General features: G+C 41.4%; 1 protein-coding gene across 4 annotated transcripts in view; it reads right to left on the bottom strand.

Annotated features, from left to right (window-relative positions):
- The window catches only part of LOC139954405 (uncharacterized), a 163,803-nt gene that overhangs the window by 47,760 nt on the left and 102,821 nt on the right, over positions 1-13,222 (bottom strand). For 3 of the 4 annotated variants that reach the window (XM_071954194.1, XM_071954193.1, XM_071954197.1), the window contains one exon: positions 1,596-2,680. In XM_071954194.1, coding sequence (XP_071810295.1) covers positions 1,596-2,680 — 1,085 coding nt within the window. Of the gene's footprint in view, positions 1-1,595; positions 2,681-6,551; positions 6,669-13,222 lie in introns of those variants that run through there. The other variant, XM_071954196.1, reaches the window with a different exon arrangement.

Genomic DNA, 13,222 nt, shown 5'->3' with positions numbered 1-13,222 from the left:
CCCCGTGCAACGTGTAAGGCCATTGCGTCAGTGAACTGCACACACATCGGAATTTAATATCTCCAGGCTTCTTGGCCGCGCGAAACGATCACAACACTTAAGCATGCCGCTAGATTTGGGTTTGTGGCACAATTAACTTTAGCTGACGTTACCGTTGTTTGTTGTTTACCTCTTTGCCACCGGGTTCATGAAATCAATCTGCTTGTTGTTGTTGACAGCAGGTTGTATATAAATGTTGTTATCGACGTTGACCTAGTCTTGCAGTAAATGAAGCATCGGGAACTGATGTACAAAATTGCCCACTATTAACAGTACTCACGTTTGTTGGGTTTTAAAAAAAAAGAGTTTTTTACTTGGAAGTACATTGTTAATTGTTATCGATGCAAAACAAATTTGTGCGGGGGAAATTTCCGCGTGGAATTAGGAATATCGGTTGCCCAAACACATCATGTTCCGTAAGCCTAAATTGAATTTGATCGTGTGTTTTAATCGGGCAATGGAAAACTAGACTAAACCTCTGACGTCACATATCAAGCCTCGCGAGAAAAAAAAAACTCGTCAGATCCCATGCAGCTTGATCGTATGTTGCCAGTTGACCTTTGACCTAGTATTCACTTTCATACGGAGATTCACAGTCTATTTGCACATACAGGTACACCCAGATACATAGTGACTATACATGAACATAATGCAAACAGTACACGATGCATCCAGGCGATCGAAAGTGTAGGCTGTTAACTACATCACCCCAGACCATTTATAACACTGAATATGGAAAGCTAACGTCACATCACATTATCCAATGGCATATTGTATCCAATGAAATCAGTGGGCCGGTGAGACCAGTGCCTTTATTTATCCCAAAGACAGGAGACAAGTCTATGAGGAAAAAAAAAACTGGGACGAAGAGGGCGCTGTAGAGTGATTACATTCTCGTTGAAGATGTTCCTTTCTCTCATTCCGCTGGAAATAATTGAGTCGCGCACGACCGTCCAGTTAAGTTACAGCTGTAATTCACCCAATGAATAAGTGCGGACATGGGCATATGACTTGATTCAATTCCTGGTCCCTAGAAGCATGTATGTTATGTTACTTCATCAAAAAGAGCCGTTTCTCACAATATTCTATACTATAAAACTGACATACAGATCCTTGTCATTTGATTGGTGGAACTCACTTCACGTGACATTCACTATTACTCCCATCCGCACAGGCGATCAAAAAGACCTATTCGCCCATGGGGAATAGCATTTCCCATTCAACAGTTAGGATCATCCTTGTAATTTGTGTGATTTTTCATAATGTTATACTTTTAAAACACATCAAATGACAAGGATCTATATGTCAGTTATATAAAACAAATATTGAGTGGCTTTAATTCGTGGAATGGAAGAAATATTATCGCTCGGTAAAATGTGGACTGTTCCAATTCATCCTTGCGATAATATTCCCCCCCCCCCCATTCCACTCTGAGGCACTCAATATTTGTGTACTATCGACAGCATTACTTTGCTTCTTTTAATACCAAGTAAGTTTTGATGCTAACAATTATTTTGAGTAATTACCAACATTTTCCAGTGTCTTTAAAGTCTTACCTGTGGTAGAGGTGATGGTATTGGAGAGCAAGGCAATGAATCTGACTCACACCTATCTATCGTCAAGGTTATTCCACTTTTAGATGTAGCTATATTTTCAATAGTTCCCTTGCGTCTTTGGAAAAGCTTTGAATGTCCGTGGAAGCTGTCCATCGAGCTACGACTGATATCCGAGTCCGATAGAGGGCGCGATACAGAGAGCCGAGACGACCGATTTCTGAACGGGGCTGTCGGTGAGCCTGGTGCTGTTGCACCGTTAACCAATAATCCACCGTTTGATGAGCCTGGGTAATCGGTCAGATCGAGACTGAAGTTTTGCCGATGCAGTTTCTTGCCCTTTGCGGAGGACTTGCGCGATGACGAGGCTGCACTGCCTCGTTTCAACCCCATATACGTCACGTAGTTACTGGCTGAGTCTAAATCGCTTATATCCGACAGGTTGGAGAGACGTCTCAGTTGGCATTGACTGCAGGGTTCAAAATCCGTCTGAATGCTAACCTCTCGCGTCTCCACGAGATCACACTGAACAGGCACGTCATGCTGCCATGGAAACCGCATATCATGGCGATCCCCGCTTATTTCAAATTGCTCATAGATCGACGACCCGTCGGAGTTCTGATCCACATCTAAGGTGACCCGTCTTGCGGATACAACATTATAGCCTGAGTTGCGATCTTTATTGACTGTCTTCTTCGGTGTTGTCACAGAAATGGCGCGCTTTCTTGACACCGGCGAACAGGGCGCTGTCATCTTATTCCCAACGGAATAACTTCGACTCATCATGAAGTTTTGTTTCAAACGGTTATTCCCCGTCATGACACTGGTGCCATCTTCCTCCTTGCCATTTCTCTGTTGGTTCACAATCATTTCGGAGGATGGTTTTGTTGACGGTTCGATTATAGTGTTCGTTTTGACGTCGTTGGCGACCGGGTTGGTAGCGTCATGCTTGCTACTACCCGCCGTAGGGTCGGCTATAATCACGGTGGTTTCTGGTGCTTTGTGGTGCAGCTCGTTGTCCTGGTGGTGGTGGTAGTCAGCGTGATTCGTAACATTGCTGCTCGGCCGAGTCTGTCTGCTGGGAACCTCTGTAAATAGAACAAATCGCAGAGGAGTTACAAAACTATAGTGTAATACCATCATGGCAGCTGCACATCACTCGTGTGATGACAAATGAGCAACCAAATAGAATAATAGTGGTTTTATTATATCGCGGTCATACCGTCACACGGTGAATGTTCTGTTGCAGTTGTAATTTCCTGACAGGTATGTGGGACTACGTTTGACTTATAAGACACATTCCTTCGTACATCCCGTACAAATGTGTTATTCAATAATGTCACAACTAAGGAACTTTTCGAAAACACGGCTTGGTCTTCAGGCTTTGAACCAATCCTTCTGATCAAAGGGAAGCGCACTTCTACTGACGGGAGCCGAAGCTTAAGTAACGGTTTCGAAAAGGCCTCTACTCGTTAAAGCCCAGTTAGGCTTCCTACGAATGCAACTGCGAAGCGAATATTGACGTCACAAATTCGCAATTTAGCCACAGTTGAGCTGTGCTCAACTCTTTGGAATTATTCTTATCAAAAACAGAGTTGTGACGTGAATATTAGTCGCACTCCCAAGAAGTATGAACTGGGCTTTTTAATCAATTCATTTCAATTATGATTTTCGTGACAGATATAGTCTGGTACCAGCTACTAATGCTTGACCTCTCTGTTGCGTAACAATGTTTGTAGAATCGACCTGTCCTGTAAACAAATCTAATCTCCATGGTTTGATGAAATAATTGCAATTAATTCTTGCCATGTGGTGCAAATCATTTCTCTCAAAGACTACCGAAACTTATTGGCCGTGAAGTGACCGTCCATGCGTTCAGTGTGGAAAAAGAATCCCACAGAAACACCAGGGCTAGTCCAAGGTTCAGACTTTTGCAACTTTCAAACTGTCAAAAAAGAAGGGGAAAAAGGGAACTGACCGATTACACTTAACTTTTGTGTACAGTGTTTTTTACAGTTTTCTATAGCTGTTTTGAAAAGAAGAAAAGGAAATCAGCTGATCAGCTGAAGGTTACAACGTAGAAAACAAACTTAAACGGGTCACAAATTTCCTTCAGGCCCCTACTAGTTATCAGAAATACTTGGCACGAATCAGGTAGGAACAAAAAGCGTTGACCGAGGCTATACAAAGTGAGAAACACAACAAGCAAAACCCAAACCATATATTGCAAAGAATCAGGCAAGCTCGACCAAAATTAAAAACACAACAACAACAACAACCATAACAAAAATTGCGAAAGAAATGGGCTGGGAAAAAAACAGGGCTCGACAAAGGTTACCTTGTGCAAGGAACGACACTTCGTACCCGGCTATTCGTACCCTTTAAAAAGGAACGCTTTGAAGTGACCTGTGGTCGGTTACTTATAAGGACTAGTCCTAGAACTCTTAAGAATTTAATCAAAACTTCAGGATAGTCCGAGTAACTCGTCCTAACTCGAGATCAGACAAGTCTTAACTCTTTGTGAAATCCAACCCAGTGTTCGAATGACCGACATCATTAGACTGTTTTGATTGTTGTTATAACTTGTTCTCATGTACAAGTCAAATGAATTAAGAAACAAGTAAGGCAATCGAGGGGTCTCAAATGTGTCATCAAAAAATAACAATTACGGTTCTTCTTTTAGAACTAATAGTTCTTCGGTTCAGGCCTGCTATGGTTCTTCCTATATTAAACTCAATCCCTGAAAGGTGATTGAATTTTTGTTTCGTCATCAACAGCAAGCATTATAGACCATGTATAACCTGTGACATTACATGTTTACAAAAGAGCCACAGAGTCTGGACTTCCTGCAGACGCGGTTTGTACACATTATTTTCAGCTCTTTCATTTATATGTACATGTAACTCTTGAGTTTTAGTTGAAATGTGTAATCTTGCCTGCCAGAAAGGCCATGGGATATATGATGTCACTCTCTCGTGTTTGTAAACAAAGGTTACAATACAACGTATAAAAAATGATTGAGGCGCTGGCAGAACACAACTGTCTTTTTATATGATTCATAGCTTTATTTATGATAAAAACACACCGACAAAACTTCAAAGGAGGTGTCCCTGAAAAAAAGTGAAAATTCGAAATGAACATCCCAATTAGCATATTATCCAGGTGAAAGCTTTTTAATGTCATATCCATTACAATGTCCATTGGGGGTGAGATCGTGAGCAATTTGATCGGCTTGCGTGTCTAGGGTGTAATTTATCTACATTATAAGCAGCTTGAATGGAAGATGTCAACAAGGCTTCGGACAATCGCCGAATAGACGGGAACAAAAGGTGAGGGGGTCGTTGGGTGGCCCTGGGGGACTTCTAGCTCATCTATGGAGGGGGTAAATTAACTCGGTCTAATGACCCGCAGGGGTCGTTTTGGTTGATTTGAGTAGTTCTGTATCATCGGCTCGGGTTGAATGGAGAGTAAGTCTACCACAGAGTGCGTACAAAAGTGTCAAGAATCTTTTCTACCCCGACCCCCTATTTTTTCAATTGCTGACCAAAACATTGCAGTCATGCCGATTGGTTTTACGTAGGTCTACAGGACCAACATTTATGGTTGTTGGTATCAGGGTTAGGATGGATTAGCACAGGCATTGGACACCTTTGGTATAACTGTCAAAAAACAGGGGTTGATTTCACCACAAAGAGTTAAGAACAGTTTTATCTCGAGTTAGGACGAATTACTCGTCCTAAATTAGGACTAGCCATACGTGTTTCTTATCTCCTAGGCCTAGTCCTAAGTAAGGACTAGTCCCAACTCCTTGTGAAATCGACCCCAGTAACTTACTTGGTGTATCCCAACAAGGCATGCAATAACACACATGTTGTGAAAACTTTGACTCAATGAAAGTTGTAAAGAGGGTAGTGAAATAAAAAACCTTACTACACAATATTGTGTGCTTTCAGATGCCTATTATAAAAAGGCTTCAGGCCTGAAGTATTTTAATTTGAGTGAGCATTACCTCTTTCTTAAAACTACATAACTGTGATGGTCGCCCTTCCCACATTCAGGATGAATCCGGTTTAACTCTATGGGAGCCGTTTCTCACAATGTTCAATACTATCCACAGCTCTCCATTGCTCATTACCAAGTCAATCTTAATACTAACAATTATGTTGAGTAGTTACCAATAATGTTGCGTTCCTTTAAGGCATGAATGGAGAGTCAATTGGTGGACCGTGTGGACACACCCTTTGGCCCGGAATTATTACTTATACATAAGGTGCTCTCTGGTGACACTTCAGATGCGTTTAACGCTTTACGTTTAACCAGGGCCCAATTTCATAGAGCTGATTAAGCACTAAATTTTGCTTAAGCAAAAAAATCCCTGCTTAGTAAAATCAGATTAGCGGCCAAGATTCCACTCAATTGTTATATTAAGTAAACAACAGCTAAATACCAGTCACAAGCAATGTATACAGCATGAAATGTTGGCCAGTAACATGTATAAAATAAGCAAGCTGTTTTTGTGCTTAAGCAATTTTTTTTGCTTAAGCAGCTCTATGAAATTGGCCCCAGATATAAACAGTTAAAACAATACAAAGGCCAAACGAGTGCTGGTTGATGAGGGAACATCACTCAGGCTATGTGCATGTATAGCGAGAAGACCCAACGAAAAACGCTTGTAAAATTTCCATGATCAAAATATCCAATTGAAAAAAAGATCAACCATTTCAAACAAGAAAGACTTATTAACTAAGTCCCGGTTCATAACACCTGTAAGGGCATTCTCTTGTAGGTTTCACAAAAACATGCTCCGAGCAAGAAAACAAAGTTTACCAGTTGCAAAGAAAAAGTTGCTGCTAAGCACCTGAATTTACTGATTTCGTCACAGACCGTTTGATTAAAGTAGAAAAAAGAACCTCGGTGAAAATGTGATACTTTATGGCGGTCCACTATTACATGACATACCTTTGCTAAAGAGATCGTCCCAAATATCGATTAGCTTCTCAAACATCGTCGACGAAGAAGTCGTTATCTGTGGGTTAATTCCACTCTTCGTATCTTCCATCATCAAAACACAAGACAAAAAATTGTCAACCCATTTGTTGAAGTTATCACTTGCGCTATGGCGACTGCGTTAGAAACTCGTCTTAGGCAGTACTTCCTTCCGAAGTTTATCAATATTTATTAGAAATGTTATTTTATGAACGAACAACCAGCCGTATGTAAGATTTCGCGCCTGGATGTACAGAACCTTCTACACTGATGCGTTGATCCACACAGAAAAAAATATATCAAACTTTCAAGGACATCAGAAAAAAAAGTGCAAATGGAGCAGGCATTACGGTCGAGCACTTCGTGATGCGACACGCACAACAGTTTCTTCCCTATAATGGCACACAAAGAGCTTTGTCACCGGAGCTCCCTAGTGGCTTTACTCTTTATACGGATCTGTACTCATTGTCTGCTCTATCCCCCATGACTGACTGCTTTGTCACGGAGCTAACCTTCTCTGGCTTCCAGTACAAATGTAAAACACACAGAGTACAAGCAACTGGCATCTGCAAATGATAATATATTACCCCTTAAAGAGCCCTTAAAGATGTCTTAAGCTACGCATCTTATGGTTTGTTGGGAATTTCCTACAGAAATTTTGTTTGCGTTTTGCATTAACTGCAACTGTCTAATTGTCTAAAAATGGGTGGGAAAATAAATGGATGGTTGTTGTGTAAAACAGTTATCCTGCGCTGGGGGAGAGGCTTTTGTGCAGAGAAAACGACGTGTAATCTGTAGTCAACAAGGCGAAAGCAATGAACATCTTTTCTTGAGGATTAAACCCTGAAGTCGTTTCCCCAACTGATGCATTCAGAAGAATCAACCATCAGCGTCCACCCTCTTGACCCTTTTTCCGATGAGCACACGAGTGTCTGTGAGCTCCAACCATCCGGGTCAAGAGTGTGCATTAATTGTACTCATTAGATCACGGGATGTGTAAAGTGACTCGCAAGGGATTTTGTTTGTGATATATCATCCGACCCAAGACAAGCATAGCTTTTTCCAAAAAGGAAAAACTAAAAAAAGCACCCACACCAACTTCCTCAACAATCCCACCACCAGAAAACGTAAATCATAGAACGAAAAGACGAGCCAAGTGTTCATGACCCATGCATGTAAGTAACTATCCATGACAAAAGAGGAAAAGAGAAAACTGGACAAATAAAAAAAAGGAAAAGATATCATTTTGACTCTTTTTTCGATGAGCACAGGAGCATCTGGTGTTCCAACCATCCGATTCAAGAGTGCGCCATAACCAAGCTCATTAGATCTCAGGGAGAGTACAGTGAAACACAAGGGAGATCAGACCCTTATTTAATAGCCTGTGCACCAGGAGATCGTGAAATAGCACCCCTATAACCCCCTCAACAATCCTACCCCCATAGAAAAATAAGGACAGGTGTTCATGACCGGACTCTTATTTGGACTTGGGTCTTATGTTATACCATTGAGGTCTATTTCTACCTCTATGGTTAGACCATGGGGCAATGGGAACGAGTTTAAGGATGGGGGAACTTAACATTGGTATTGGGAGAGGTATTCTACACTATAGAACAGTAACATTACCGACCCAGACAGTTAGTGGTGTTAACCTGAAGATAAGAGTGTCACTACCACAACAAAAACCAGCCACGCTGACCAGAAACTGTGAATGTCCATAATACAGAATTTTTGTGAAACAATGAGGTAGTTTAAAGAATAATTATTACAGCGACAACTTCATCAGAAGATGGTCAGGGCATTTTAGAGTGCATACAAAACTTCACCTCTGGAAATAATTCATAGCCAACGAATCCCTACTAAAGAGATTGACACCTTCTTGTATAAAATGTCAAGATTGTACCAGATAATTTAAGCAATAAACCGTTGAACAAAACAAGCAGAATGAACAACTCATAAACCCATTGTGATAAAAAGTTCCTTTCATATCAAAGCTATATTAGTCACCCATCCCGGACACCACATATTTGTTTTGGAGTTTAGATGTTCGAGGACATGTTTTTAGCGTGTTTTACCTCACTTGATGACGAGGTCAAGAAGGTATGCTCAGCGACTGAAAGTCTTGGGTAGAAATATTTACAAGTGTAAACTCAACACACATGAACTCATGTTTGCATTGTCATTCAGACTGCACGTTTCATCAGTTTCACGTTATCATAAATATCTGGGTCCAATTTCATAGAGCTGGTCAAGCACATAAAGTAGCTAAGCACAAACTAATTGTGCTTACCAAAACAAGGTTACCAGCTAAAATACTAAGTCACATGTACACTACGTGACTGGTATCCTGCCCGTTTCTACTTTAAAGAGATACAATTTTTAAGCAATATTTTATGCTTAAATGAAATTGGGCCCTTGGTTTACGAAGGTCATTCAGCACTTTTGATTACATGTCAAAAGACAGGCTTTTTCATGTAAAAAACACCACAATATCAAAATTATTATTAAAAACACCACACTAAACCACATGTTTTTCACTTAATATCCAACATGCAGTATGTCAGCTTTAAGCTTCATCCATTTAAGAGAGCACTTAAAATTGTTAATCCTCTTTCCCTTCAATGACAACCCCCTATAGTCTCGATTCATGGGGTTTATCAATACCATGGAATAACCGATCAATGGAGAGCTATTGTCAGCTTGACATCAGCTTAAAGCCGGCTCAGGAAACTCTTGAATAATCCCACGCCACGATTGACGTAACCAATTAATCAATTAGCTTGTGATCTGCCAAAATAAATCTCTGAAATTTTGTTGTAAAAATGTGCTCACGGTCAGTTTTCATGAAACGCTCTCCAAAACACACTATGTTCCAGAACGCTTGCAAGAAACAAATTAACTGTTGTAATTTATGTTTCATATTATGAGTAATTTTTCTAACCAAAAAGGTGTCCGGACACTTCATACCTTTACCACTTTGTACACTAGTACTTCGTACCCTGGACACTTCGTACCTTTACCACTCCGTACACTGGACACTTCGTACCCTGGACACTTCGTACCTTTACCACTTCGTACACTAGTACTTCGTACCCTGGACACTTCGTACCTTTACCACTTCGTACACTGGACACTTCGTACCCTGGACACTTCGTACCCTGGACACTTCGTACCCTGGACACTTCGTACCCTGGACATTTCGTACCTTTACCACTTTGTACACTAGTACTTCGTACCCTGGACACTTCGTACCTTTACCACTTCGTACACTGGACACTTCGTACCCTGGACACTTCGTACCCTGGACACTTCTAACCCTGGACATTTCGTACCTTTACCACTTTGTACCTTTACCACTTCGTACCCTGGACACTTCGTACCTTAACCACTTCGTACCTTTACCACTTCGTACCTGTACCACTTCGTACCCTGGACACTTCGTACCTTAACCACTTCGTACCTGTACCACTTCGTACCTTAACCACTTCGTACCTTAACCACTTCGTACCTTAACCACTTTGTACCTTTACCACTTCGTTCCTTTACCACTTCGTACCCTGGACACTTCGTACCTTAACCACTTCGTACCTGTACCACTTCGTACCTTAACCACTTCGTACCTTAACCACTTCGTACCTTAACCACTTTGTACCTTTACCACTTCGTACCCTGGACACTTCGTACCTTTACCACTTCGTACCATGGACACTTCGTACCTTTACCACTTCGTACCCTGGACACTTCGTACCTTTACCACTTCGTACCCTGGACACTTCGTACCTTTACCACTTCGTACCATGGACACTTCGTACCTTTACCACTTCGTACCCTGGACACTTCGTACCTTTACCACTTCGTACCATGGACACTTCGTATCTTTTGCAAGGTATGAAGCGACTTTGTACACTTCGTACCTTTTCCAAGGACTTTGGATTTGGACACTTCATACCTTGGACACTTCGTACCTTCTTACAAGACATTTCGTACCTCGTACCAATTCTGGATTTCAAATAGAGTATAAATTGATCTTAGCATATTTTATACACTTGGAAAGAAACCTTCCTCAAACATTAATACGTTGCATCTTCAAAATTTGAAATTTTGCATGGTGGAAGTAAAACTTAATTGCAGTAACACGATCTGAACATCTCTTGTTGAGTACAAGTAGTGTTGGTTTTAAAAAGAACCGGCGGCATAACAACTCAACGTTGCGATCAGTATGCTCTGATCGTCTTCAGGGGAATCTTGAAAAGCCACAGATAACATAACAATAATTTGTGCTGTATATGAGGAGTTCTATAGGGAGAGATAAATCTGAGTAAACAGCCTCTCAAACCAATGGTTGCCATTCCTAATTTAAGTGGAAACGTTTCAACCGAATGCATTTTATTTACCTGCTTTAGAACCCTTTTGGAAACTCGTTTGTTTGTGGTGTAACAATAACCAGGCAGTGCTGTATTCCACAAAGCTCTTAAAGATTCATCTTGTTGTCAATATTGCCACAGTAATTTGTATTATGACGTCACACTTTGCCTAGCAATCAAGATTGTAACGTATCTTAAGATCAATTAAGCCCTTTGTGAAATCGAGCCCTCGAGTGGAATGTAAATTTATTTACTTTCCATTTCCATCTCTTCTTTGCCAAATTCTCAGACAGACATGTCGCTGCTGAACGATCAGCATTCTTTTAATGGTCACCATTCTCTCGTTTGTTTGTTTAATTGTTCTGTCTAACTCTACGTGTTAGTGCCTGTACTGTTTGGATCAAGGTCATTTTAAGTTTCTCCAGTTTTGGTGGGATAATTTTGTTTAAATTGTTTTAATCTTTCGTGGAAAGTTTTTAGAATAGAATGGATTAAATAATGTTCCAAACTTTCGCGTAGCATACGGGATTTGAGGCATTGCATCAGTATTTGGTTTGTGGTAACATCATGTGTGTATCTTATGTTCTTTTAGGAACTTGTTTTGCTTATAATTCTACAACCGCGTAGTAGATTTTTGGAATTCAGGAGACTTCTCAGTTCTGAAAAACCCTGAATGACTTCATCTTCATGCAAGCAGAATAGATGCTCAGGATTAAACGCTTCGCCGTAAAAACGAATCATGCGAATGCATAGGAGCTTTGAGTTTATTACTAGAGGGCATTAGTGGTGCCATCACAATGGTCCTAGCGAATCTCTTAATCGTGTTAAGCACGAAATGATAATAATGGTCATCTAAGCATTGAAGATTGGTGGTGGCTGAAGATGTAAACCCACTTTATGGCACAGCTGCCCTTTTTGCAATCTGACTTTATCCAAAGCTCCTCCACTAACAGTGTATTAATTATTTATGGGCATAATTCTCTATCATGGGGGTTCTCCGTAGTTCTTTTGATGGAAGCCGAGTGGTTCCACATCAAAACACCGTGACCAAGGACAGTCGTGCCAGTGATTGGCCACGTCAGAATGAGCGGCTGCGGCTTGATCGTCACGTGAATACTTGTTAAAGCATATAATAGTGTACCATAGCAACACCTTTAGAAACAGCCACAGCCGTAGAACCAATCAATCGAGCACGACCGTCGTCTTGACTCCAAGAGCCACTGTGTTGATGTTGTTGTCATTGCATCAGAAGGCACGGCCTATATTTGAGTGTTGTAGCTCATAAGACTCCCCTCCATTGGTTAAAGTTTGCCAGGTCCTGTTTACACAGAATTACCTCTCGCATGACCACTTGCTATGAGTGGTCTCTATCCACTCTTAAGCGAAGAGATGGTTGGAAGGAGGGGGGGGGGGGGGGGAGACATTGAAGCTCATCTGGCCATTGCTCTATGCATCTCTATGCACTCGGCAAGTCTTGGGGGGGGGGGGGCGCTTTCAAACTCATTCCGCCTGGGCAATCATCCCGAGTGAATCAGCCTTGTCTCCTACAAGTGGATTTTCTCGATCGATGGTATGCCGGAGTGAACTGGAGTAACGCACGCATTTCACAAAATATGCATCACTGCGGAGACACGATTTTCCCTTCGACGTTGTACACAAAAGCAGCAGCACCACAACAACCTCGTGACCACTATACGGGGTCAACGTCTTAGAGCGTCCTCCTTCTCATTGCCACTTAATAGGATAAGGCCGTCCTCTTCTGCTTATCCTAAAAAAGAGAGCAACGGGGGGGGGGGGGGGGTGACTTTCTCTGGTACAAGACATGATTTCTTGGATTCTTTGAGTGTCATGTTGCCCTGTAGTGATTTGCCCATTGTTTTGAATAACTGGGATTGTGAAACATTGAATAAACGTATTACGAATACACGATTTTACAAGGGACCCTGGACAATACAAAACATTGTTGTCCTTTTCGCACAAGGTATATTTATCAACCATGATACAATTTCACAAGGGACCCTTGCTAAAAAATTGCTCTCGTGTGGAAGGGGGCTAAACAACTTTTTCTTGAACTGAAACATCTTCGAAGGTAATATCTTTGATCAGAAGCAGTTATTTCAGATGTACATTTCATTGCCACATTTCCCCCCCCATACTGCCACATCCCCCCCCCACCAACTGGATATTCTTTGTTGTTGTAGTTTTAACAAGTGCCACATTGCCATAACAGTGCTTCAGCCAATTCGATTGTGACGCGGTGTGCGCCTCATCAGTTATTGC

This window comes from Asterias amurensis, chromosome 2 (assembly GCF_032118995.1).
Source record: "Asterias amurensis chromosome 2, ASM3211899v1".
In the NCBI taxonomy this organism is placed as follows: domain Eukaryota; kingdom Metazoa; phylum Echinodermata; class Asteroidea; order Forcipulatida; family Asteriidae; genus Asterias; species Asterias amurensis.
Note: the sequence above shows the minus strand (reverse complement) of the source record. Positions and strands in the feature narration are given on the sequence as shown.